The 24,199-nt window shown below is 33.1% G+C and overlaps 1 protein-coding gene across 1 annotated transcript in view; it reads right to left on the bottom strand.

The window, feature by feature from the left end:
- Positions 1 to 4,220: 4,220 nt before the first annotated feature.
- The window catches only part of LOC111701127 (zinc finger protein castor homolog 1-like), a gene marked incomplete in the record, with an annotated part of 27,281 nt that continues 7,302 nt past the window's right edge, over positions 4,221 to 24,199 (bottom strand). The window contains 24 exon segments of the mRNA XM_023472290.1: positions 4,221 to 6,034; positions 7,104 to 7,240; positions 7,759 to 7,863; positions 12,000 to 12,559; positions 12,788 to 12,810; positions 13,256 to 13,510; positions 14,404 to 14,593; positions 15,371 to 15,385; positions 16,110 to 16,244; positions 17,586 to 17,642; positions 17,784 to 17,846; positions 18,908 to 18,994; positions 19,123 to 19,198; positions 19,374 to 19,438; positions 20,538 to 20,606; positions 20,727 to 20,768; positions 20,770 to 20,816; positions 21,221 to 21,408; positions 21,820 to 21,952; positions 22,168 to 22,322; positions 23,230 to 23,294; positions 23,398 to 23,441; positions 23,552 to 23,712; positions 24,010 to 24,075. Coding sequence (XP_023328058.1) covers positions 5,760 to 6,034; positions 7,104 to 7,240; positions 7,759 to 7,863; positions 12,000 to 12,559; positions 12,788 to 12,810; positions 13,256 to 13,510; positions 14,404 to 14,593; positions 15,371 to 15,385; positions 16,110 to 16,244; positions 17,586 to 17,642; positions 17,784 to 17,846; positions 18,908 to 18,994; positions 19,123 to 19,198; positions 19,374 to 19,438; positions 20,538 to 20,606; positions 20,727 to 20,768; positions 20,770 to 20,816; positions 21,221 to 21,408; positions 21,820 to 21,952; positions 22,168 to 22,322; positions 23,230 to 23,294; positions 23,398 to 23,441; positions 23,552 to 23,712; positions 24,010 to 24,075 — 3,013 coding nt within the window.

Raw genomic sequence — 24,199 nt, 5'->3', positions numbered from 1 at the left:
ATTGTGATACTAATCTATAACATATGATACATGTTTAGAAAGCCTTTGGGCTCCACTTTAATAATCTGAAAAAAATTGCAAATAAAAAAAAATTTAATATTTATTTCAGAATCAAGTTTTTACGCGAAAAATGTGCAAAAACAACGAGTGCGCGAACTCTGATAAATTATATATTTTTGAAAAGCCCTTGACCCAGCAAATTCAAATATGCAAAACCTTAATGTTTATTTAAGAAAGAAAAAAATTGTGCAAATTCCCATTTAAAGGTGTCTGTACAAAAATCTCCGCAAAATATCTTTGCAGAAGTTGTGTAATCTGCTTCCTTGTGTTGAAGACTTTCCAAATAGCTATATCTTGTTGAAATCCAAAGACTGGAAGTAGGTCTAAATTTGGATTTAGTCTGGTAAAGGTAAAATAAGGCATTCAGTATGCCTGACGACTCAGGCAGAAGCTATTTTTAGACTAATGTAAGGGGCATGTAATAAAATTTTAAAAAATTGAACAGCCTAAGACCAATACTATTTGAGTTATTCCCCCTCAATCGGAATAGGGTTAAGTGGTTTATGATTTTTAAAAATGCTTGCACTGACCCATTTTTTTTTTAATTAAAAAATAATATAAGAGTGTTTTTTCGTAAGTTTAGATGAACAATTTATACTGTCCAAGGGTTATAAATTATACCCCACCCCATCATTAATCTTTTTAAAGGATGGGATGGATGGGATGGATGGGATGGATGGGATGGATGGGATGGATGGGATGGATGGGATGGATGGGATGGATGGGAAGGATGGATAGATGAATGAATGGATGATTTGAAATTTTTTGTTATTCATCTGTTTTTGTTAGATTTAGGTAATAATAGAATTCAGAGGAATAAATTAACTCAAGACAAAGGCTCATTTCTTCACACCAATCCATTCCAGTTATATTTACTCATTGATTAATTCAGTGATAAATTCTTCCATCCACCCTTCCATCCAATTTTATCCATTAAATCTGTCCATACTAATTATTAATGTTTTTGCATAACTAATAGTTCCGACAATGTACATTGTACATGGAGGGATTGGTTTAATCTCACCGTGAGTAGCGAACAAGGTAAAAGGGACTGTACACTTATTTTCAATTAACCCTCAATTTTTTCCTATTTTCACAACATTACACTTTGAACATTTTCCTGAGTAACAATGAAGAAGATATTGTCGATTATTTGAAAGGTATCCTCGATTAGACAAAGTTTTAAAAGGTACATGTTGTAAATTGGTCACTTTAAATCACATCAGCGTACCTTGATATATTTCTTTAAAAATATCTTGTTTTCCCCCTCAGGGTTGTTTTCCATCTTTCCCTGAACATCTTAAACAAATGTTATCCGGAAGAATTCCAAAAATATCAATTTTTCAAATGTTGATCTTTCTCTGCGGAGTCAGCTGAATCTGACAAAAGGCAGATTATGACCCGGCAGGAAAATGTGGGAAAATTTCTATATTTTCCCACATTTTTAGATTCCAGGTTATACCAGGTATTCACCCATATAACCCGACATGGTTTCCGATACAAATAGTTTAATAAATATATGTACTATTTCTTTGTCTTTTATAAAGTAATAATCAGAAAACGCTGAAATAGAAAAACAACTTTAAGAATAAAGTTATAATTTTAAAAAGTTCAATGAGCATGATACACAGGAATTGTGCAGTGTAAACAGACCCAATTAAGTTAGTGATTTAACTAATTTAATAACTTACTAATTTATTAACTTACTAGCTTAATTACTTTCTAACTTACTAACTCACAAACTTACTAACTTACTAACTTACTAACTTACTAACTTACTAACTTACTAACTTACTAACTTACTAACTCACTAACTTACTAAATTACTATTTGCTTTGAAACAAGTTTACGGACCTAGGGTCAAACGACATAGGGTCAAACGACCCAAGGTCAAACGACCCAAGGTCAAGCGACATAGGGTCAAACAACCCAAGGTCAAACGACCCAAGGTCAAACGACCCAAGGTCAAACGACCCAAGGTCAAACGACCCAAGGTCAAACGACCCAAGGTCAAGCGACCCAAGGTCATACGACCCAAGGTCAGACGACCAAAGGTCAAACGACAAAGGGTCAAACAACATAGGGTCAAACAACCTTGGGTCAAACGACATAGGGTCAAACGTCAAACGACCGTTTGACGTTTGACCCGTGACAAAGGGTTTGAACAAAGGGTTTGAACGTGACAAAGGGTAAAACGACAAAGGGTCAAAATGGAAATAATGTTTTATGCGTTATTTCAGGGTTATGTTAAGACAATGAACATAAAACATAACAAACAAACAAATTTATTATTTCAGCGTTAGGTTAGGTTAAGACAATTTCTGGGCCGAGCGCTGCGGCTAGGACAGGCTAGGGGCCGAGCGCTGCGGCTACAAGTTCTGAAATGAACACAAAAATAGTTTAAATTAACCAAAAATAGTCTAAATAAAATTGTGCCCGTTGGTCGCAATTTTTGACCCTATGTCGTTTTACTCTTTGTCGTTTGACCCTAGGTCTTTTTACCCTATGTCGCGAGTCGTTTGACCCTATGGCATTTGAGCCTAGGTCGTTTGTCCCTGTATCGGTGAATACATTTAAGTATTGCTATAGAGACGTCTTCCTATTCCATTGTTTTCTGGTTATAATAAATAATAAAAGAATGTTAAAGACGACGGTTCCATGTCATGTAAACTGTAGACTGTTCATAAGTTTTGATAAACCTATAAAATGTCAAGACGTTTTAGATTCGACATGTTAATTAAATCTTTAAAAATCAACAAGTCTGTATTAATAAATATTGGATATGCTTATATTGTCCGGAAAGTCTTAAAATTACATTCAAGGGTGTCCTTTTTCGGCTTAGAAATAGCAAGCTGCCATATTATCTTTTTATAAATACGAAATATCAAAATAAAATTAAAAATTTAGATTCTTTCCATGAAAAAGAATTTAAAAATCCAAACTTTCAAAATACTAATAAAAAAATAATTATCTTTTTCAACTGGTAGTTTATAAGAATTTCCCAAAAGTACGAAAATAAAAACTATTTTGTATCTAGCTATATTCTATTCAGTTTTATGGATTTTCAACTCGTATCGGTATTTTCTCTCCACTTCTATTTCAAACACAAAACAAATTGATAAAAAAATTGATTTAAAGAATAGATATTAGGCTTAATATGAGAACCATTGAACTGTGCTCTGTAAAATGGAATAATTTAGAATGTTTTTTAACAGGTCCGCTACCCCCCCCCCCATCGTGAGAATTTGAACTCCACAAAATAAAGCTAAATATTCTGCATTTTAAATATATTATTGTGAAATTTTTATATCTATTTATATCTATATGCCTTGTCTGTTGGTAAGTTTATCCAGTAAGTTTTGAAACGGCCGAATCGAACGGGCAAAAAAAATTAACTGACCTCACATCATGGAAGGCTCTGCCCGGTCCAAATAATTACCTCAACAAAATTTAAATACAAAATTTTACTTCCACTACGAAACTAAATCGGAAAAATCTGCGAAAAAATGATTAACGTAATATGTATGGATAATATCATAACATGGAAGAGGAAGAACTAGGGGCACTTCTGGAATTAATATATATTCAAAATTATATTTTAATAGATTTACAAATCTACTTTTGAAATATGACAATTTCTGAAGATATTGTGAATTTTTTTTATGTGCGAAAATCTCGAAACCTCTCACATGCAAAACTGTGCAAACACATCTTTGAAAAATGCACTTCGTCCTTCGCAAACTTAAACAATAATAACATGCATCTCAATCTGATTGAAGGTCTAAACTTTTGAGTTAAATGGCGCAAATCTGCATCAATTGATCTCGATATCCACTCTGCGACAACTCTTAGATTTAAGAGATCCTTGATCCTTTCGTTTCAGTTACCCCAGCAGAATACCAACTCCAACGGGTTTGAGATAAATGCTAAATCCTGAGATTCAAAACACAAAAGTTCTGAGTAAAATATGATTCAAAACACAAAAGTTCTGAGTAAAATATGATTCAAAACACAAAAGTTCTGAATAAAATATGATTCAAAACACAAAAGTTCTGAGTAAAATATGATTCAAAACACAAAAGTTCTGAGTAAAATATGATTCAAAACACAAAAGTTCTGAGTAAAATATGATTTAAAACACAAAAGTTCTGAGTAAAATATGATTTAAAACACACATTTATTGAAACAATAAAATATGCTCATTTTTAACAGTAAAGAGAGTGAAACACAAAAAATTACATTTTTACTAGATCAAATATTTTTTTACACTCAAATTAAATAATTAAATTTTCCCTAGTGTGGATACAATAGTGCGATTATAAAAAATTGAATAAAGTAAATATGAATGGGGTTGCAGCCACTTTATAGGTGCCTTGGACACTTTAAGGGTTTTGAGTGGTGTACATATATACCCATTCACAGCTTTGGTCAAATTTTTTTGCATTTTTAAGGCCTCAAAATGTTGCCTGATTTGATATAAACAGCTTTGAATTAAACTAAAATCTAAGCTTGATATTTAAATCAAACTAGAAATACGGTGAGAATATATAAATATTTTATGTATACAAATGAATTTATGTGAAAACAACAGTATGCAGTGTAGAGTGGGGGAGGGGGTATAGGGATATAGAGCTATCAACAAAAAGTGTTCAAAATGTGTTCACTCAAAATCAAGTCTGAACCTTTTGAAAAGAACAACAAGAGAAGCTTGAAAGAAACAAGGATAAACAAAGATTAAAAATAATATTATGTTTGGCATTACGAATTCACGTTTTCGCAAGAAAGACACTCCGCCCTGGAATTAAATATGGCGGATAACTCAGCCGTAGTAGTTTACAAGGCGAATTGGAGTGTCTCACTTATTGTACAAACATCTATTTTACATATGGCACTTAAACAAAATGGTGGCACTGTAGATTTCGTGGCAATCTTACAATTTAATATAAATTGAGAAAGTGAAAATAAAACAAAAATAAGGTGCTGTTGTCAAACTGAATAATATATTTATGGCAAAATAAGAGATTCCTGTGATTTATTTACAACAATGTTAACATTTAATATTTGGGAAACTCATGCTCAATTCTAGAATGATTAAAGGGAGTGACTACTGTTTAAATATTCAGACTAAAGCTATCTCATTCTAGTCAGATTAACCGGGGGGTACGTACGTATCTCTAAACCGGGGTACATTGGATACTTTAGTACTGGTACATACATTTATGGTTGGTACATATAGTTCTAAAAAAAAGTGAAAACGACTAATTCCTGTTTTGAACAGACACATCATGATTGTCGACATAGAGAGAAAGAGAGAGGTGAATTTGGTCCCATTTTTCTTAGAAAAAGTTTGGGACCATGTCTGATGATGCAAATAATCACAGATACGTTAGATGTAAAGCTTGGTTAGCATTGATTGAACCCTGTACCTGTACACCATATACTGTATACTGTACAGTGTACAACTGCTGGTGAGAGGGGGGGGGGGCAGGGATAAGCTTCACAATTTGTCAATTGTCTACGAACTCCAATTTTCACCGGAAATGAACAACAAGTTGTATTTTGACTTTTCTCGCTTTTCATGAATATAAGCCGCGTAGAGCTGATCAGTAGCTGCCCCACTGCTGCGTAGTTACTAGACTTTCCACAATTACTTCTCGTGGATTTCCTGTTAACGGGAAACCAGAGCTTAACTCCCCTTCTTATTCATTTAGATGTCGGTATTTGTGCGCCTCCATTTGTGAGAGCCCAAGAACAGCATATTGACATTTGCGGCAATGGTAATGGGTCTGTTTACCATTATGACTGCATCCCGGTATTGTACAGTACTGCGTGGGAGTGTACTTTTCGAACCCTGCTGCCATGATACTGTCGAGTTTCTGATGTTGTCGCCTATGTGCGACCACCTTGTTGGTGTCGGTGCAGTAGTAGTCGCACTTGAGGCAGTGGAAGTGACTGCTACTTTTCTGGTTTGCGCCTGTAATAAAGTACAATGAGTTTTAATGTAAAAAGTACAAGAGGTACTATACCCCCCCCCTTCCCCCACACTTTATTTTTACTACCTGCCTACTATTAATAGCTATACAAGTGTATGAAGAACGGAGCCCTTGTCAAAACAAAGATTTTGGTGAAAATGTAGGATTATATAATCGCTATTACACCTTTTAACAAAGGGTTTATGACCGCAGTTTCCCCACAAACTCGCAATAATTTATGTGTTTTCTTTTACACTGCACTTTGTTTAGGACTCTAGTCATAACAGATAAACGGAGGGGGGGGGGGGGGGGGGGGGGGTATAAGGAGGTTTAGGAGATAATAGAAAGGAAGCTTTAGAGATAATTGACAAGTTTAGGAGATAATAGAAAAAAGAGTTAGGGGTAATAGAAAGGAGAAGTATGAGATAGTAGAAAGGAGAAGAAGTAGATAATGGAAAGTAAGATTAGGAGATACTAAAAACGGAGGGTGCAAAGATAATAGAAAGCTGGGTTAGGAGATAATAGAAAACAGAATTGAGGCAATAGAAAGGAGGATTAGGATATAACAGTAAGAAAGCTTAGGAGATAATTGAAAAGTTTAGGAGATTATAGAATGCTGAGGTAAGAGATAATAGAAAAGAAGATTAGGAGATAATAGAAAGGAGGGTTAGGAGATAATGGATATGAAGGGTAAGGAGATAATAGAAAGAAGGGTTAGGAGATAATAGAAAGAAGGTTTACGAGATAATAGAAAGAAGGGTTAGGAGATGATAGAAAGAAGGGTTAGGAGATAATAGAAAGAAGGGTTAGGAGATAATATATAGAAGGGTTAGGAGAAAATAGGAAGAAGGGTTAGGAGATAATATATAGAAGGGTTAGGAGAAAATAGGAAGAAGGGTTAGGAGATAATAGAAAGAAGGGTTAGGAGATAATAGAAAGAAGGGTTAGGAGATAATAGAAAGAAGGGTTAGGAGATAATAGAAAAAGGGTTATGAGATGCTTAAAGATGGATAAAAACCTTATAAAAAATTAATTCAAAATGGAGAAAAACAAATAATCTAAGGCCCGGACCTTGATTAAACCTACTTGAGTTGTGTAGGGTATTTAGCTCACATTCCTCCCTACCACAGGGAACCCCACGGAACCCTTGGAACTCGTCTCCACATAGGGTATCCAGGCGTTCATGACGAGCTGTATGCTGTACAAACCTAGATACAAAACACGTCAAACTAAAGTAAATCGAAATCTGACATGCATGCTTTCTGTAAGAAGATGTGGAGAAGAACAAGAAAAAAATGTTTTGAATTTCTAACAGCATAAAAAAATGTTTATTTATTTTTAAACTTGAGCGCAAAATCAAAATGTGAGGAACTATGAAGTCATTAAATTGTACTAGTAATTTTGTATAAATTTAAACTTTACATTTTGTCTAGATTTGATCAAGATTCCGTTAAAGATACAGATATAATCACGGAGATACAGATACATATGCAGATACATACAGATACAGATACAGATACAAATATAAAGGTACATATATAGATACAGATACAGATACAGATACAGATATAAAGGTACATATATAGATACAGATACAGTTACAGATATAAAGGTACATATATAGATACAGATACAGATGCAGATACAGATATAAAGGTATATTTATAGATTCAGATACAGATACAGATTAGGACACAGATATAAAGGTACATATATATGAATTTACCTTGTCTTGTCGCAGAATCTATAATTGCAATCCTTCCGCATACAATGGAAATGTGTTTGATGCTCTCGGTAGTTGCAATTTGTAAACTGACAATCCTCATTGAACCTAGGCAGGTTGCAATTAGTATATTTTACATTTTAGGCAAGTAGAAACTATTACAGTTCTGCACCTAGACATGTTGCAAATAATACATTATTTATTTTAGGCAAGAAGAAACTATTACAGTTCTGAACCTAAACATGTTGCAATTATTACATTATTTATTTTTGGCAAGAAGAAACTGATGCTTTTTGGGATCTAGGCACGTTACAATTAGTATATTATACATTTTTGGCAAGTACAAACTGCTGTAGTTCTGAACCTGTAGACCGTTTGCAATTAATATATTATATATTCATTTTTAGCAAGTAGAAACGGTTGCAGTTCTGAACCTAGGCATGTTGCAATTAGTATATTTTTCAAGTAGTGGCAAGTAAAGTTCCGACTGTAGCTTAGATTTTTATTCTAGTGTTTATTTTTTAATCGCAAATTGACAAAGATATCCCATAACCCCCCCCCACCTTGCTTTAGCCTCCTTTCTTCTACTTCCCCCTTGAACCCCTGTATACCCTCTAAACCCTCTAAATAAGTGTGAGATTATTTTGAATAAAAAGTAAAAATTAGGCTTCTTTCTTTTCCCTTTCATAGGGTGTCAGGGTACCCCTTTTTTACAGGGATATATTACTTCCTAAACATTGATTAAAATTTTTTTTAAGTGAAATTAAAAACGCAAACAAGTTTCGAAATATCAATATCTTTTTAAAGTATATTCAACCATGTTTCTTTGTGCTTTATATTCGTATATATATGTATATTTATATATTGGGATATAGGACACACTTTGAAAACAAGTTTATTAAAAGATTAAATTCGCTCAACTTCCCACGTCAACTTTATTAGTAAAAATAAATTGAAAATTATTAATTTTCAGAAAGTAAAACAAGGATAACTCAATAATTTGAGCTCCGACAAAAATTTAAAGGTTACCGTGAATCAGACATGACACTCAATATAATTGGCGGTTACTTAAAATTACATGTACACTGTACAGTTCCTTTAAGAAGTTACACGTTGTCCATTTTAAAAGGCTTCGCGCAATCTTTTATTTTTGCTATTCCCATTAATCCGTCTGTTTTTAGGTTGAAACTGCGCCGGTCTTTAAAAGCTCATGCACTTTTTCTTTCTTTATGAAGATCCTATTGAAGCCTTGACTCAGATATACAGATATGTCAGCCCACTAAAAGGGTTCTATACAGGTCTCTATTCTAACCTTTTTAAGTGATCGGGTTCCTCAAAAAGGGCGTTTCCAAGGCTCAAAAAGTGAGTAGTGGTTGAATAGATTTGGCTTGAATAAGGAAGATAGAATGAATAATAATATGATAAAAGACTAAGAGATAAAAAATGCAGTAAAACAGGCAAAAAAAGCATAAACATTGCAATTTACAGGGTTACCATCCAAGGAATAAGATTTTTATTAATATATTTACAGCGTTTGAAATTAACATAACTTATTAAACAAGTTTAAGACGATTCCATGATTAACTTCTGGCTTTAAAAATAGGAAACTCGTAAGAGAAATCTTACATAATTCAATGAATTCTTTTTTGAATATCCTACCGCCCACCCTCCCTCGAAAATAATGTAGAAACGCCCTAATCTGCAAAAACTGTCGATTTTTCAAGTATGTAGCTCTAGTATAGCACTCAATTTGCATTTAGATGATTTATGCAGAATAAATACTTGTTTAGGCGTCCCACCATGTAATAATATTATATTATTGTTAAATTCTCAAATCAGAAATACATAAATACAAAATTAATCTTAAAAAAATTAGTGGAAACCATAGATAAATATAAAACCTTTAAAGAAATCTTTACCTATCCATCTATCCTATCTATCTATCTATCTTTCTATCTATCTATCTATATCTAGGCTAAAATGGGTTTACTTCTCTGTATGAGAAATTTTAATCAACTTTTTTCTTGTATCTGCACAGTGCTTGAAACATACAGGTCTTGGGCTGCCTAGCAGGGGGCTTTATAGATTAAGGAGGGGATTGAGGGGGGGGGAGTTACAGATATAAAGGTACATATATATGAATTTACCTTGTCTTGTCGCAGAATCTATAATTGCAATCCTTCCGCATACAATGGAAATGTGTTTGATGCAAGTTATGCAACTAGTTGCTAAGATATTTTTTCAAATTATTTGAATAGAAATGCACTTGGTTTTTTAAATTCAGTTTGGTTAGTGTTCAAATAGTTCATGTTTATACAGTGTACAGGGCTATCCAACAAGGGTAAGATATCATTTTTTAATATTCATTGCTCTCTGTATGCTGCATTTCTCCACAAAATAATATTTATTTACTTTTAGCAGAATATATTAAATCTAAATATCATTGAAATATCTATTGTCCACAAAATGAAAATTGTAAATTAAAATGTTATCAAATTCTTTTTTGATGTGTCTGGGCAGTTAATCCTTGTAAGTGATATTGCAATTAATTTCAAGTTGTTCAAATCAAATTTGGACCAATCTAACCCCTCTCGTGTGCAAATTGAGTTCATATTGCTCATGCGAATATCACAAGAAGTGCTATATGCGCGCAAGTAATAAGAATCTGTAAAGTTTGTGCACGCAACCCAACAAGTTGACCTGAGAATTATGAAAGGCGCGTGCACGGCGAAATGAAAAACAGGATTGAAAATAAGACTTGTGGATTTAAAAAGTCCTATAAACAACTGACAGGGTCGGGAACCAATCCTTATCTCTTTCCTCCATTTCCAGTTTAAGCCCACTGCCACTCAACCCCAGTCCGTGCCAGAAGATAAAAAAGTGATTATTACACTGTGAAAAATGTGATTACTTTCATTAAATGATAATATTAATTTGACGAGAAATGTGGAATATCATGCAATGTTAAAATATTTTCAAATCTTATTTTACAGGAGTTAGATTCAGTAAAATTAGTTTGTTTTATACATTTTTTTGTACTTTAAAAGCGCAAAGTCGTGGATTATTAGTTGAATTTTTATTTAAAAAATCTGTCTAACAATGGTTTTAAAATTATGCTTAGGCAAAGAATAAAGGATTAACTGCTCTAGTACTTCTTTTGCCTCTAAACACTTAGAAGTTTTAGGTTTCAGAGAAACAAAAACAAGCAGGGTAGACCAAAAACTTATTACCCCCCCACCCATACCCCCATTACATTAAACGTTTAAAGCAATATTTTGTTGTTTTGTTGAATCATGGTAAAAACATAGAAACAGTTTCTTAATTTTTACAAATCCTTAATCAAAAGAATGTTATAAAATTTACGATAAAAACAATGAATTATTTATCCAAAACCTGATCAAGGGCTAAACCAAAACTATGTTTCAAAAGGAAAAAATCCAATTAAATCTGCCAAACAGCTGGAATGCAAAAAAGAGAATTAGGAGATTGCAGATTTTCAAGATGGTGGATTAAAAATGGCGGATTTGAGATTTGAAAAGGATTTGTTGCAACGAGAACAATTGGGTTTAGAAGTTGGGTTAATGGTATGCGACAAGAGCAGGCTATGTGAGCTACTTTGATAGATACACAAACAGTTCAAAAATTAAACACAAAAGCAGTAAGTTATTCATAACAAAAAGAGGGCTTAGAAAAAGAAAAAAGATAAAAGTGAATAATTAAAAAGGTAATAAATTCTCGGATTAAATGCATTCTCGACGAAATTACAACGAAAGACATAAATTAGAATTCGTATAGGGCTCTAAGCGAAAGTTAAATTTACCAGAAGACTTGATATTTTTAATTAAATGTACATTGTACAATACACAAGTATGTTTGAGTAAATTAATACACGTACACCCGTGGGGAAATTATGCGCGTAGTTAATGAGCAATGAGCACTGATGACGTGCGCAAAATGTGAAACTTGTAAACGTTACAGGAATATAAAAATATTTTATGGGGATTTTTTAAAACGTAGTTTAAGAATTTCTAGCCATATATTATGTAATAGTAAAGTAAATATATCACGTATACTAATTAAACCAATTATTACTCGTTAAATCCATATTGATTCTGCTGTACTTCACAGTGTACAGGAGCATTGAGCAACCAGAGCAATTTGTACAGAATACATACAGCTAGAAAGGAAAAACACTGTATGCATCACTCTTGCTGTAAAGCAAGATTAATGTGATAAATTCTTACCTATATCTCATGTATCCTTCAGGGACTGGTTCATCTTTGAGCATGCGCATACTAGTCTGTAACCTCATTTTCTTCTGATCCATCGACATAAGGTCCTCTTCCAGGTCCAGGGTGTTCGACCTCTTCTGAGTCCAGGGTGACCTCGGGAACAGGTTCATCCTCGGGTCCTGAGGGAACCTCTGGAACGGGTTGGGGAGGAGCATGCCTCCGTGGGGGAAGAAAGGGTTCATGCCAGGGGGCAACATACCCGGGGAGGGGAAAGGGGGCCTGCTCCCTAGTCCGAAGGGATTGGCAAAATTTAGGTGGTTGGAGGTGGAGTTCGGGGTGGAGGACATACTGGGAGAGGAGGAGGAGAGAGAGAGAGGGGAGGGACTGGTCGCTTGGTTAGGGGAGGGGTGGGCGGGGGAAAGGATCTGAGGAGAGGGGGAATCCTGCCTAGGGGAACTAGGTTCTATGGATCCCCCTGCATCCCGCTGGTTGACATCAAAGTGTCTGTTTGTTGTATGTTTTGTCTGTTCTGCCTCTTGTCTGTCTAACAGGGCCTGTCGTTCCGCAAACCCCTGGACACAAAATTAAACCTGTTATTTATCTTTTTCTTCATCTCTCATCGTGGAGATATGAGTTCCAATATTTGCATGAAATCACAACGGGGAAACAAGTCATTTTTTGCAAACATTAATATATGTCATGGCAGAACATGAATAAATTCAAAATGAAAAATGCGCGACAATGTTGATGAGCCTGGATGGAAATAAGGGTGTTGGCGGATTACAAGGCAAATTGTTAACCAGTTTATGATTCAACATCATATCTTAGAAAAATATATAGATAGCCGAAACAAATTCAAACATAAGGACACATTTTTACTGTCAAACTTTAATTTTTAACATTTTTTAGTTTTTAACTTTTAAAAAGAGGTGTGTGTTAAAGAGATTGTAGACGAAATGTCAAGTGACCCTCCATTTATAAAGTTGCATGTCAGATTCACAATGGTACCCTTTCAAATTTTATAAGATCAAGAATGAGCTATTCATCTGTTCAACTTTGAAAATTGATAATTGTCATTTATGGTTTGTCTATCAAATTTCTGATTTCTGCTTCTGAAAAAAAAGGGATTTGTGAGAATTACACACTTGCAATATATTTTACTCTTTTCACCAGGGAAAGGTTGTTGTTGCGTTTTTGGTATGTTTCTCTTTACAAGGAGACCCACTTGAAATTACGGCGACAGCCCCTTTAGTTTATCTAAAACTCACCTATTGGTGACTGTTCTGTACCAGGGGGCGTTCCTGCCCGCCTCATGACGGGGCCTTGGGGCATACTCGTCGGAAAGGCGGTCAGTGGGAAATATGTACCCCTCGCCTTTATCAGTCCTTGATTTTTTGGCGGGGAGGAATCGTCGGCCACTGAATCATCTTCCGTCTGGATGTTGTTATTCTGCCGAATTTTATCCGGATCGTCAGCGGTCGGTGGTGACACTGGCCGGGAATCTTCGGCGATGGAATTTTGACCTAAAATCGAAATTCTCTGTGAATATTTTTTGTTTTTCCTCCTTTACTCAGCGTGAAAATTAAATTGATCTAAACTCTAGAGTTTAGAGGCTTGAAATAGAATCCATGTTGAATAATGATAATAATATTATAATCATAAAATCAATAAGATTTAAAGAAGCATGAAGCTTTAAAAACAACGTAAAAAGTGAAAAATATAAAAGAACTAGAAAATGTCTATTCTAATTTATCTATATATAATACATGTATGTATACTCTGAAATCTTTTACTTTGTCTATACCCTTAGTATTTAATACAAGGTTTATTATGGTCTAAAAAGTTTATCCAGTACTATATATTATACCCTGAGAAGGTTGGATAGGTTTACCCTACCCGGAGAAAGTATAAATACCAGGTTGGATACGCTGGATAAACGACAAGAGTCAAATGTCATGAAAACTGTAATAACCAACAGTGTTTACTACTCAAACCTTAACCAAGAAAATTATATAGAAAAGCTGAACTATCTTCAGAAACTCAGGTTGTCTATTTAAACATGAACATTACAACAATTGGAAAATAAATAAATTACTGCAATATTGACTCATGTTTATACTTCCCAAATTCGATTGTCATTTAATTGCGTGTATGCACTTTTAAACAATGTACAGTGTACAGTGTACACCCTGCTTTGTATAAATATGTACATGATATATATGCTTCTCTGTTACATGATATATGTCCAACTATGTTCTCTTTAACAGTGTACACGGTACAGTAATCAACATGTACATTGGACATATAGGATGTTCAGATATGTACTTTGAACACTTTTTATAACTACAATCTCCAATACACAGTACTTCAAAAAAAAGTACAGTCCGAAACTTATAAAAAGAAGTTCAAAAAGTACCTGGTTCACTTTTCATTGTTAACTGATGCTGGGCTGAAAACTGTGGGATATGGGGGCGGTTGCCCCCGTAGTGGTAAGGGGGCACAAGACCCCCAAAATCTGGCATTGAGGAAGGAACCCCTGGTTTGGGTAGCTTGAAACTTGTGAATACAGCTTGAGGACCATTGGGTGAAGAAGGATTGCCACCAAACTAAAATAATAATTTTTAAAAATTATTCTGCATTTTTAATTTAATTAGTACATATTTTTTATAATAACTAACTAACTCTACATATACACAATGAATAAGATATTCAACTAATACAATGTGCGAACTTGTTATCAAATGTTAATATTTAAAACCTCCAAAATGTGGTTCGAAGTTCCTTTTAAAGCACCCTAGCTACCTTTGCCCCCGTTTACTTGCCAGTGTTGTAATATAGACGTTTTACAGCTCTAGCGTGAGAAAGGACTGAAAAGACTAGAGAACCTGGATTTTGGGTCTAATTATGTATTATGAATATAAATTATTTAGAAGGGTAGGGAAGAGAAGGGGGGAAAGCGAGAAGAAAGGGAGGGGGAGAGTCCAGGAGGAAATTATTAAAAGGGTTTATTTTTGCAGAAGCAAATTCCATTGCAGATTTTCAGGGTTAACCAAGAAAAAAAAAATAGGAAGGTTTTTTAAAAAATGACTTTTCTAAACAAGGATGTATCTAGTATATTGTTTACTTTAATTAAATTATATATTGTTCCTAAGTTAGATAAGGATCTATAAATATGTTGATATAAAACAAAACTATTGTTAGAACATCGAGCAAGTGTTTAAGTAACATTTTTATCATAAATAATCAGTGTTTTTATTACAACAATTGAACACTTTTTTACTGCTGTTCTTTAAATTAATTTTTACCCTAATGATCAACATGCAAATTTATTGTATATTTGTTATAAAAGCTGTTTGTTAAAATGCTTAATGAATTAAACTTACATTTCTGTCGAAAACCTGAACCGTACATGAAAAAAAAATATTGTTAGGACATGTACATATGTAAGTTGTAATTAATGTACAGCTTATTGTAAAACTATAACAGCAGTAAAAAGATAATTTGAATCGTGTGCAAAAATTTTGCAGTTTTTCTTTTTAGCCTTGAAATATTATTTGTTCTAAATTGAAAAAGGAAATGCCCAATCCTATACTCTACAAGTATATAGAAAACTGTAGAAAAATGAATGCAAAAATTGATGAATTTATTGTCAAACGAAAGATCATATTTACTTTGAAAGCTTTGAGTAAGATTTTATTGTCAATATTATAAATTTGTATTACTTTATCCAATTTAAAAAAAAACTTTATATTAAGAGTTTGGCAGAATTTAAAAAGAAATTCGTACATTTTTATTTCTTTCTATCTTTCATGGTCGAGTGTTTAACGTTAGGCTGAATAGAAAATAAAATTATTGAGGAATCAGCAAAAGCAGTAAATCTATCGTAATATGGACATAAAACCTATTTATCCAAACTGGAAAACACGTTAAACCTAATTATGTTTTCAAAACATTACAAATGGTGGCAATTTAGCCGAGCTGTTTATCATCAACCGAAACGAACAATAAAAACGATATTTGTTGATAACAACATCTTGCCCATTGAGACACAATGCATGGCACCGTAAAGTTGTTATTGTTTACATTATTAAGTGTACTGCAGGGTACACAGTTAACACCTACCTCAATAATTCGATTCTTTGGGGGTCTGCCCCGTTTTCTTTTAAACATGGCATCTATACTAGACGCTGTCGTCATAGTGACAGATTCGCCGCGACCAAAACTGTATTCGCCGCGACTAACAGCGTCCAAGCGACCCTAAAATATTTGAATTTCGACAGCCAGTCGGGGTTTGGTGTTAATATTTTAGTAGTAGTCGTCATCTTGCAGGGTTAATTGAGGTTAATCTTTAAAAAGTTACTGAATGACAAACTATTCATTAAATGCATTCACACTTTTCATCTTTGTCGGACATTCTTTTAATCGTAAAATACACAATTTCGTTTTTTGTAACCAAAACCCTCCATTTTCTTTAATAAAAAATTCCGCCATTTTGTTTTTTTAATCGGAAAAATCCGCCATTTTTTTTAAAACCGAAAAATCCGCAATTTCGTTTTTTTTAAACCGAAAAATCCGCCATTCTGTTTGCTAACCAAAAAGTTGTCATTCTGTTATTCCCACACCATAACAGCCCTGTGGCTGTTTCAACTCAAATGTTTTAGGTTCTCATGCGTATAGGAGTTTAAATACAAGGAAACGCTTGTTTAATTGCCAAAGATATGTTTAAGACTTACTTAAATTGATTTTTGGCAGACATATTATTGATATTACTTTAACACTGCCTTTTGTTATATACACTACCTTTCGTTGAAATATATTGGCATACAAAAACTAGTATTGTGTTATTGGATTAAAATATGGTTAACACCTTTTAATCAGTTTTACTAAAAAGGTACTAAAACCTCAATATAATAAAAATACATGCTTTTGTTAAAATACTTTAATTTCGAGAGACATTAGAAACCTTTTCCAAATGTAAATCTCAGCATAAAATCAGAAATTTTACAAAATAAAAAAATGCCAATCATTGAGATTTAAAAAAAAAACATGAAAAAATATCTAATCTAAGTTGGAAACTTATAAATGAATGGAATGGCCTAAACTTATGTATGAATGGAATGGCCTAAACTTATAAATGAATGGAATGGCCTAAACTTATAAATGAATGGAATGGCCTAAACTTATGAATGAATGGAATGGCTTCAACTCATAAATGAATAGAATGGCCTAAACTTTTAAATGAATGGAATGGCTTAATCTTATAAATGAATGGAATGACCTAAATATATAAATGAATGGAATAACCTAAACTTATAAATGAATGGAATGGCCTAAATATATAAATGAATGGAATAACCTAAACAAATAAATGAATGGAATGGCCTACACTCACCAAAACGAATAGAAAGATTAACCATCCCTCAATTAGTCAAAACTTCATGGATTTGACCAAAGAGAGACTGGCTTATCGAAGAAAATAATCATGCATTTGGATTAAACTTGTTTTAACATAACAACTGTACACTGTACAAAAAAGCTGCTGTACATAAAACATGAAAAAGCATTTTATGCATGCAATAAAACTTAAAAGGCACATACCTGGTTAGGTTGCAGTAGACTTGATTGTGCTTGCCATTTTCTACTGTACTCATGTACCTGTAGCAATTAATTACATTTACTATTGTTCACATACACCTGTACAGTTATTATTATGTACTGTTGTTTTCGAGTACAGGAAATCATAACTGTGTAATTTTTTATTTTGATAGAAAAAGATTTAAGATAATAGATAAATACCTTATAGTGGTCTAATCTTCTGAAGGGCTGATCAGTGCAAAGAATAAGTTCATCACAACCATCCTAAAATTTAATAATTGAAAGATCTGAGCTGAAAACTTATGAAGGAACTGATTTAAATCGATTCAAACAGGTTAAATTCATGATTATAATAAACTAATAAGAGATCCATTTTCGTCGATTTATATCTCTTTCTGCAATTCAAAAGTTCCCAATTTTGGAGCCTTGTATTTGAAATATTAGATATATTGGGGTTAAGACTAACGCAAAAAAAGACAGACGTTGCAAATATTGATTTATGGGGTGTGTGCGAAAACCGTTTTCTTCGCTAAAATTGTATCTAAAGGTCAACGGGTATTTAAGCCTTTACCCTTGGCATGCTTTATCGAGGAACTCTGTCATATTCTGATTTATTACTGATATCATAACCTACCTATTTATATATTTTATATATAAATTTATAAATGTTTGTATTAGAACTAAGACAATTAAGTCGATTGACTGAAAATGGCTGGATTGCCTAAGGCTGATGTGTAGGGTATATAATATATAACTCACACGTTAACCAGTAAACTATTCGCGCCCCAGCATCCCTACCATATACTCCAATAATGAGCGGGTTGGGATAAATTACACGGCTTCAAGCTTTTTCAGGCTTTTAGCAATTTGTTTTCCTAATGGGTAATTAAAGTCGTAAGATTAAATAAAGCCGTTGATTTAAAGAACAAACTGCATTTTGAGGTTTGTTGGCAAAACTAACAATATATTTGATTTAATTGATTGGAAAAAGGGTCGGGGGGAGGTGGCTTTATGGGGACAGAATTTTTGTTTTCTTATTTTAAAAATTCGCGAAATTTCAATAAATCGTGATGGCTTGAAGTAGAATCAAGTATGATCACAAATCACAGAAGTATCGTCATATAAATGGCTTTTTTATTACATGAGATTCAAGATTCAAGATTTAGGACTAAAAACTCAAGATTCAAGGACAGTAAAAAAGGATTTAAAATCCAAGGAAGGTATGGAAAAGGATTCAAGATTTAAGAAAAGTCTGAAAAGGATTAAAAAATCAAAGAAAGTGTAAAAAGGATTCAAGATTCAAGGAAAGTATAAAAAGGGTTTACCATTCTGCAATGATAATGAACCTCCTTGGAAGTAAATGTACATGAGGGGGGACAAGCCCCCTCACTTCCTGGCTCCTCGGGGTCAACCTGTACACGAATTAATATATGGTTTTATTTATATGAATGAATGAATAAATGAAAGAATTAATGCATGAAGGAATAAATGAATAAAAAAGAATAAATGAATGAATGAATAAACTATATATATATCGTACCTTGTAAAAGCATGAATCAGATATGGATTCCTGAAGAAAATGACTCCGCCCATGTTCTCTCACCCCCTCTTCAGTTCTAAATATTTATCATTTATAAAGGGACTTTTTACTAAATTCACAAAGGTACCCCTTAAACAATTATTAGAGAAACGATAGCTAATAAAATTAATTAATTGAAATGTGAAATAATTCGGCCCTGACCAATTGGCCAAAAATATTTGTTTTCACTTTTATTAAGTTTTAGAAAATACCTAAACACTGTTTCACAGCCTTCATCTTTGCAGTGAAAATGCTCTGTATCCTCAACCTCACATTCCTNTTGAGGTCTATGCGGAAACCTGACAATTATTTGTCCGGCTAAAGGATCCATTATCAATGGAACAATTACTTTTATACCTTTCATTATTATCATTCAGATTCTAGCATTATTAAAACAACTCTTACCAACAGTACGTGTGCGTCCAAATAATTTACCAACAGTACGTGTGTGTCCAAATAACTTACCAACAGTACGTGTGCGTCCAAATAATTTACCAACAGTACGTGTGCGTCCAAATAATTTACCAACAGTACGTGTGCGTCCTAATTAATAATAATAATAATAATAATAATAATAATAAAAACAAAACTCAGAAATGTAATAAAAATAATTGTAAAAATAAAAGCATTAATAATTAGTAATATTTTATCTGAAACTCTTATATCAATCATCCAAAAATGATTATCGATATTTCCCTAATATCTTATCTAAATATTGGTATGGCCAAACTGTGCAAAAAGAATGAATAATGAAATATTTTAATCAGGCTTTGTCTGGAATTCTTTTAGTTTGATAAGTCAGGAATTAAAGAAACTCTGTAGAGAACCAGTTAGTGCCGAAATGTCGCGGATTAACTAATTAAAATGGCGGAGTAAACTTCTTATTTAATCCTATCTGATCGAGACTGTGCAAAACAAACAGTTAATTATAGAGAACAGGACAGGGAGACCCATAACACTGTGGAATAGGAAGACGACGGTTTGAATCAAGTTATGACGTTTAATGGACCAATAAACATGAAACAAAGCAGCAATGCAATAGACACAAACCCTTTCTTTAAAAAGTTGCTTTTCAAGCCACCTGTAAAACTATTTTTAACAACATCAAATATACTTAAGATTAATAAAAGGTCGTCTTACTAATCCACGGATTCCAATGTAGCATTGTTTTATAAAAATTCCATTACAACAGGAATTTTTGTGTTGAAAAATTTATATATTTATATTTATATGCTTATATATTTACTATATTTTTACTTTTTAAATTACAATGTAAAATTTCGCTAAAAGGGGGAGGGGCGTTTGTCAGGAATTTAAAATGTTTTTTTTAAATTTCCTTTTTTTAGATGGTTGGGGTGGGGGGGGGGTGGGTTTACCTGGAATCCACAACCTTCCTCAGCCTCAAACCTTAGGAGATAATTCTGCCAAATATCTTCAGGAACGGTCTAAATATATCAAAATTAAAAAAATATTCCAAAATAGCAAAATTCAAAAATATAAAAAAATATCCTGAAAACATTAAATTAAAAAAGCATTTTTAGTCAAAATATGTTAAAAATTGTTACCTGTGGTAATTGTGCTAGAACTGCTGGCTCCTTTTTAAAAGTGATTTGCAAGACTGGTCGGGGTGAGGGAAAGGGGCGGTGTGGAACAACCTAAAAATTATTCATTAAACTTTAAACAAAACCTTCAAATAATTTATGAATGGTTTACACACTGCTCTGCTCTGAAAATGAATATCTTAAAGGGACTGTATATGGACTGTATACGTAGTTTTAAGTGGCTTTAAACCACTAATTGACAACAATGAAAACTATATCATCATTTTTATTTCTCAAAAAGTGTTAAATTCTCATTTTTATTTCATTGTCTCTGCAGACGAAAAAAACATCGAGCAAAATATGGATATAATGTCTTCCTTGAGTTTAAAAGGGTATCGTTGTGATTCGGACAGGTACCTTAGCGAATAGAGAGTTATTTTAGATTAATTTTACACTCCATTTTAAGGAAACAAACATGAGGCTGATGGAGGGGGGGAGATGTCAAATTGAAAACTGACCTGAGGCCAATGATCCTGCTGATGGAGGTCTATCTGACCCGTTCTCCAGGCTGACCTCCAGGCTAGCAGATCCTAGAGACTGACTCATCTTGTATTTCCTGTATGCTAGCTCACTGTCCTTCCTCTCGTGCTTCCTCTTGTGAGAGAAGAGTTGACCGCTAGAGTGCAGAACATACTCACATTGTGGCCTTAATTAAACAATATATAAACCTGAGATACTAATGTGATGTTTAAAAAAAATCCTAAAATGGGTGTTTAACTGTGTCTCCTCAATGTGCCACAAATCCCTGCTTGCCAAATTACGCAATAATTTACCAACAGTACGTGTGCGTCCAAATAACTTACCAACAGTACGTGTGCGTCCAAATAATTTACCAACAGTACGTGTGCGTCCAAATAATTTACCAACAGTACGTGTGCGTCCAAATAATTTACCAACAGTACGTGTGCGTCCAAATAATTTACCAACAGTACGTGTGCGTCCAAATAATTTACCAACAGTAAGTGTGCGTCCAAATAAGTGCGTCCTTTTATTGCAATAGAAAATAGTCCTTTATTTTAAGTTTACAATTTTCCGGAAAAATATTTCAAAATCATACCGGATGCAGTGAATGTGGTTGTGTGTCCGGGAAAATTTACAAGTATTGAATCCACAGGGTTCATGCTTCATAAACTTCTTGAACCCGTCCTTGTTCAGCTGTTCGTCCTTCATGTGGTAGTTCTTGTGCTTCTCTGAAATAATGAATACAAATTTAGCAAGTATATTTGGAATTTCAGAAACTCAAAAACAATTTTAGTTTTTTATTGCTGTTGATTTTTTTTGCAGACATTGATATATTTTTAAAAGTTACATTAATAAGAAATTTTAAGGTAACATTTTTGGATTCTGCAAGAGGGCCATGGTAGATCCTACAAAACAGAAAATAAAAATAAAATATATTTTTTACCCATGTCTGCCTTGTTCTTGAAAGTAAACTGGCAGGACGTCCTGTTGCAGTGGAAATGTGTTGTCCTCTGTCCTCTATATAAACAGTAGGACGTGTGACAGTCCTCTGCTCCTCGAAACCGAAGGAAACCTTCCCTCTGAATTGCATTGTCTTTCCTAAAATATCAAATCTTAAATTTTTAATTTTTTTTAAAGATATATGTGTGTCTGACTTATGTTTAGTTATATTCTTAGAGTAGAAAAAAAATTTTAATTTTTTGTTTTTGTATTTTTTAAAACCTGAATAATGTCTGAATAATGTATTTATATAATTAAAAGAATTAAATTTTGAATTTTCTACAAAATTTTGACTCACAAAAAGTTTTTTCGTATATTTTTTAAAAAGTTTTTAAAGATTTTTAAGACAAAAAAAAAAAAATTTTTTTTTGTATTTGTTTAAGATCTAGATATGTGTGTCTAACTGATGTTTATTTGAATATTCAGAGCAATAAAATGTGTCATTTGATTTTGTTATTAAACCTGATGATAAAATAAACCCTGATCATTTGAAGATAAGACTTGAATTAGAATCTCGAAGGAAAACAAAGAAATCTGATCTGAAGATAATTAAATGTATAATGGCAAAAAGGCTGCTTGAGGTCTATGCGGAAACCTGACAATTATTTGTCCGGCTAAAGGATCCATTATCAATGGAACAATTACTTTTATACCTTTCATTATTATCATTCAGATTTTAGCCTAGCATTATTGAAACAACTTTAGCAACAGAAAATTAACAATTAATTTAATTATGCACAAGGATTATAAGGTTGTGCCGGGTTAAAATATAAGGCACATGTATAATACAGCACAATACAAGACTGTTTGGCTTGTACGGTATAGTAAGTGATGATTGGGTAGTGCCAGGTCAAATATCAGGTTGTACACTAGCATATCATGCCAAGTTGGGTCGAAACCAGTACATAAACAAATTAAATATTTTCAATTTGATATCTTGTACTTGCAACAAAAAATGTCTTGAGATCTGTTTGTCTGTTGGTGTTGTGTCTGTTTGTTTATTTACCTATGATAATTAAAGTGCATCTGTACATCTGATGTTGATATGTAAACCTTGTCACAACCTTCCGCCTAGAAATATCATTTCAGGATATAAACTTGTTATTATTATTATTAATGAGAAAACATAATTGGAGAAAAGTACATAAAAGTGAAAAATGTTAATATAATCTACCTGTATGCAATGGTAATGAGTCTGCTTTTTGTTATGTCCACAATCTGGATAAGATAGACAAAATAACCAAATAATTTAAAACTTTTCAAAAAAAATTTCTAAACATTTCTTAAATTTAATTATGTTTGAGAGTGAAGCTTGTTTGTTTATCTGCCTGTAAACTGGTTACTACAATCATCCAGGGGAGTGACACGTCTGAACCCATACTTAAGTGCCTCATCCATCTTCTGGTGCCACTTCGAGTGCCGAATCATTTCCTCTTTTTTCGCAAAGTCCTTACCTTTGCACAATGGCACTGCACAATGGAAATGCTCCCTAAAAGTCAAAAATTAAAAAGAAGAAAGCAATGTGTCCCAAAAATTAAAAAGAAGGAAGCGATGTGTCTCAAAAATTAAAAAGAAGGAAGCGATATGTCTCAAAAATTAAAAAGAAGGAAGCGATGTGTCCCGAAAATTGAAAAGAAGATGGCGATGTGTCCCAAAAATTAAAAAGAAGGAAGCGGAGTGTCCCAAAATTCATAGACTTAAGAATTAAAAGTAAAGGCATAATATTTTATAATTTATTTATTTATAATTATAATTTATTTTATAAATAATATTTTGATTGGCTGACCTGTAATTTAGTTCTTTACATGGCATGAAACCACACTCTAAGCTGGATCCAAACCTCTTAAAGTACCTGGACACCAGATCAATAATTAATCATGAAGATTTTTGATTGATTGATTAAATAGTTGATTATTTTGGAAATCGATCAATCAATGCAATGGTTGACTGATGAATTGATTGATTCTAAAATTAAT

This window comes from Eurytemora carolleeae, unplaced genomic scaffold (genome assembly GCF_000591075.1).
Source record: "Eurytemora carolleeae unplaced genomic scaffold, Eaff_2.0 scaffold216, whole genome shotgun sequence".
Classification (NCBI taxonomy): Eukaryota; Metazoa; Arthropoda; class Copepoda; order Calanoida; family Temoridae; genus Eurytemora; species Eurytemora carolleeae.
The sequence above is the reverse complement of the archived record's forward strand: the minus strand, read 5'-3'. Positions and strand labels throughout refer to the sequence as shown.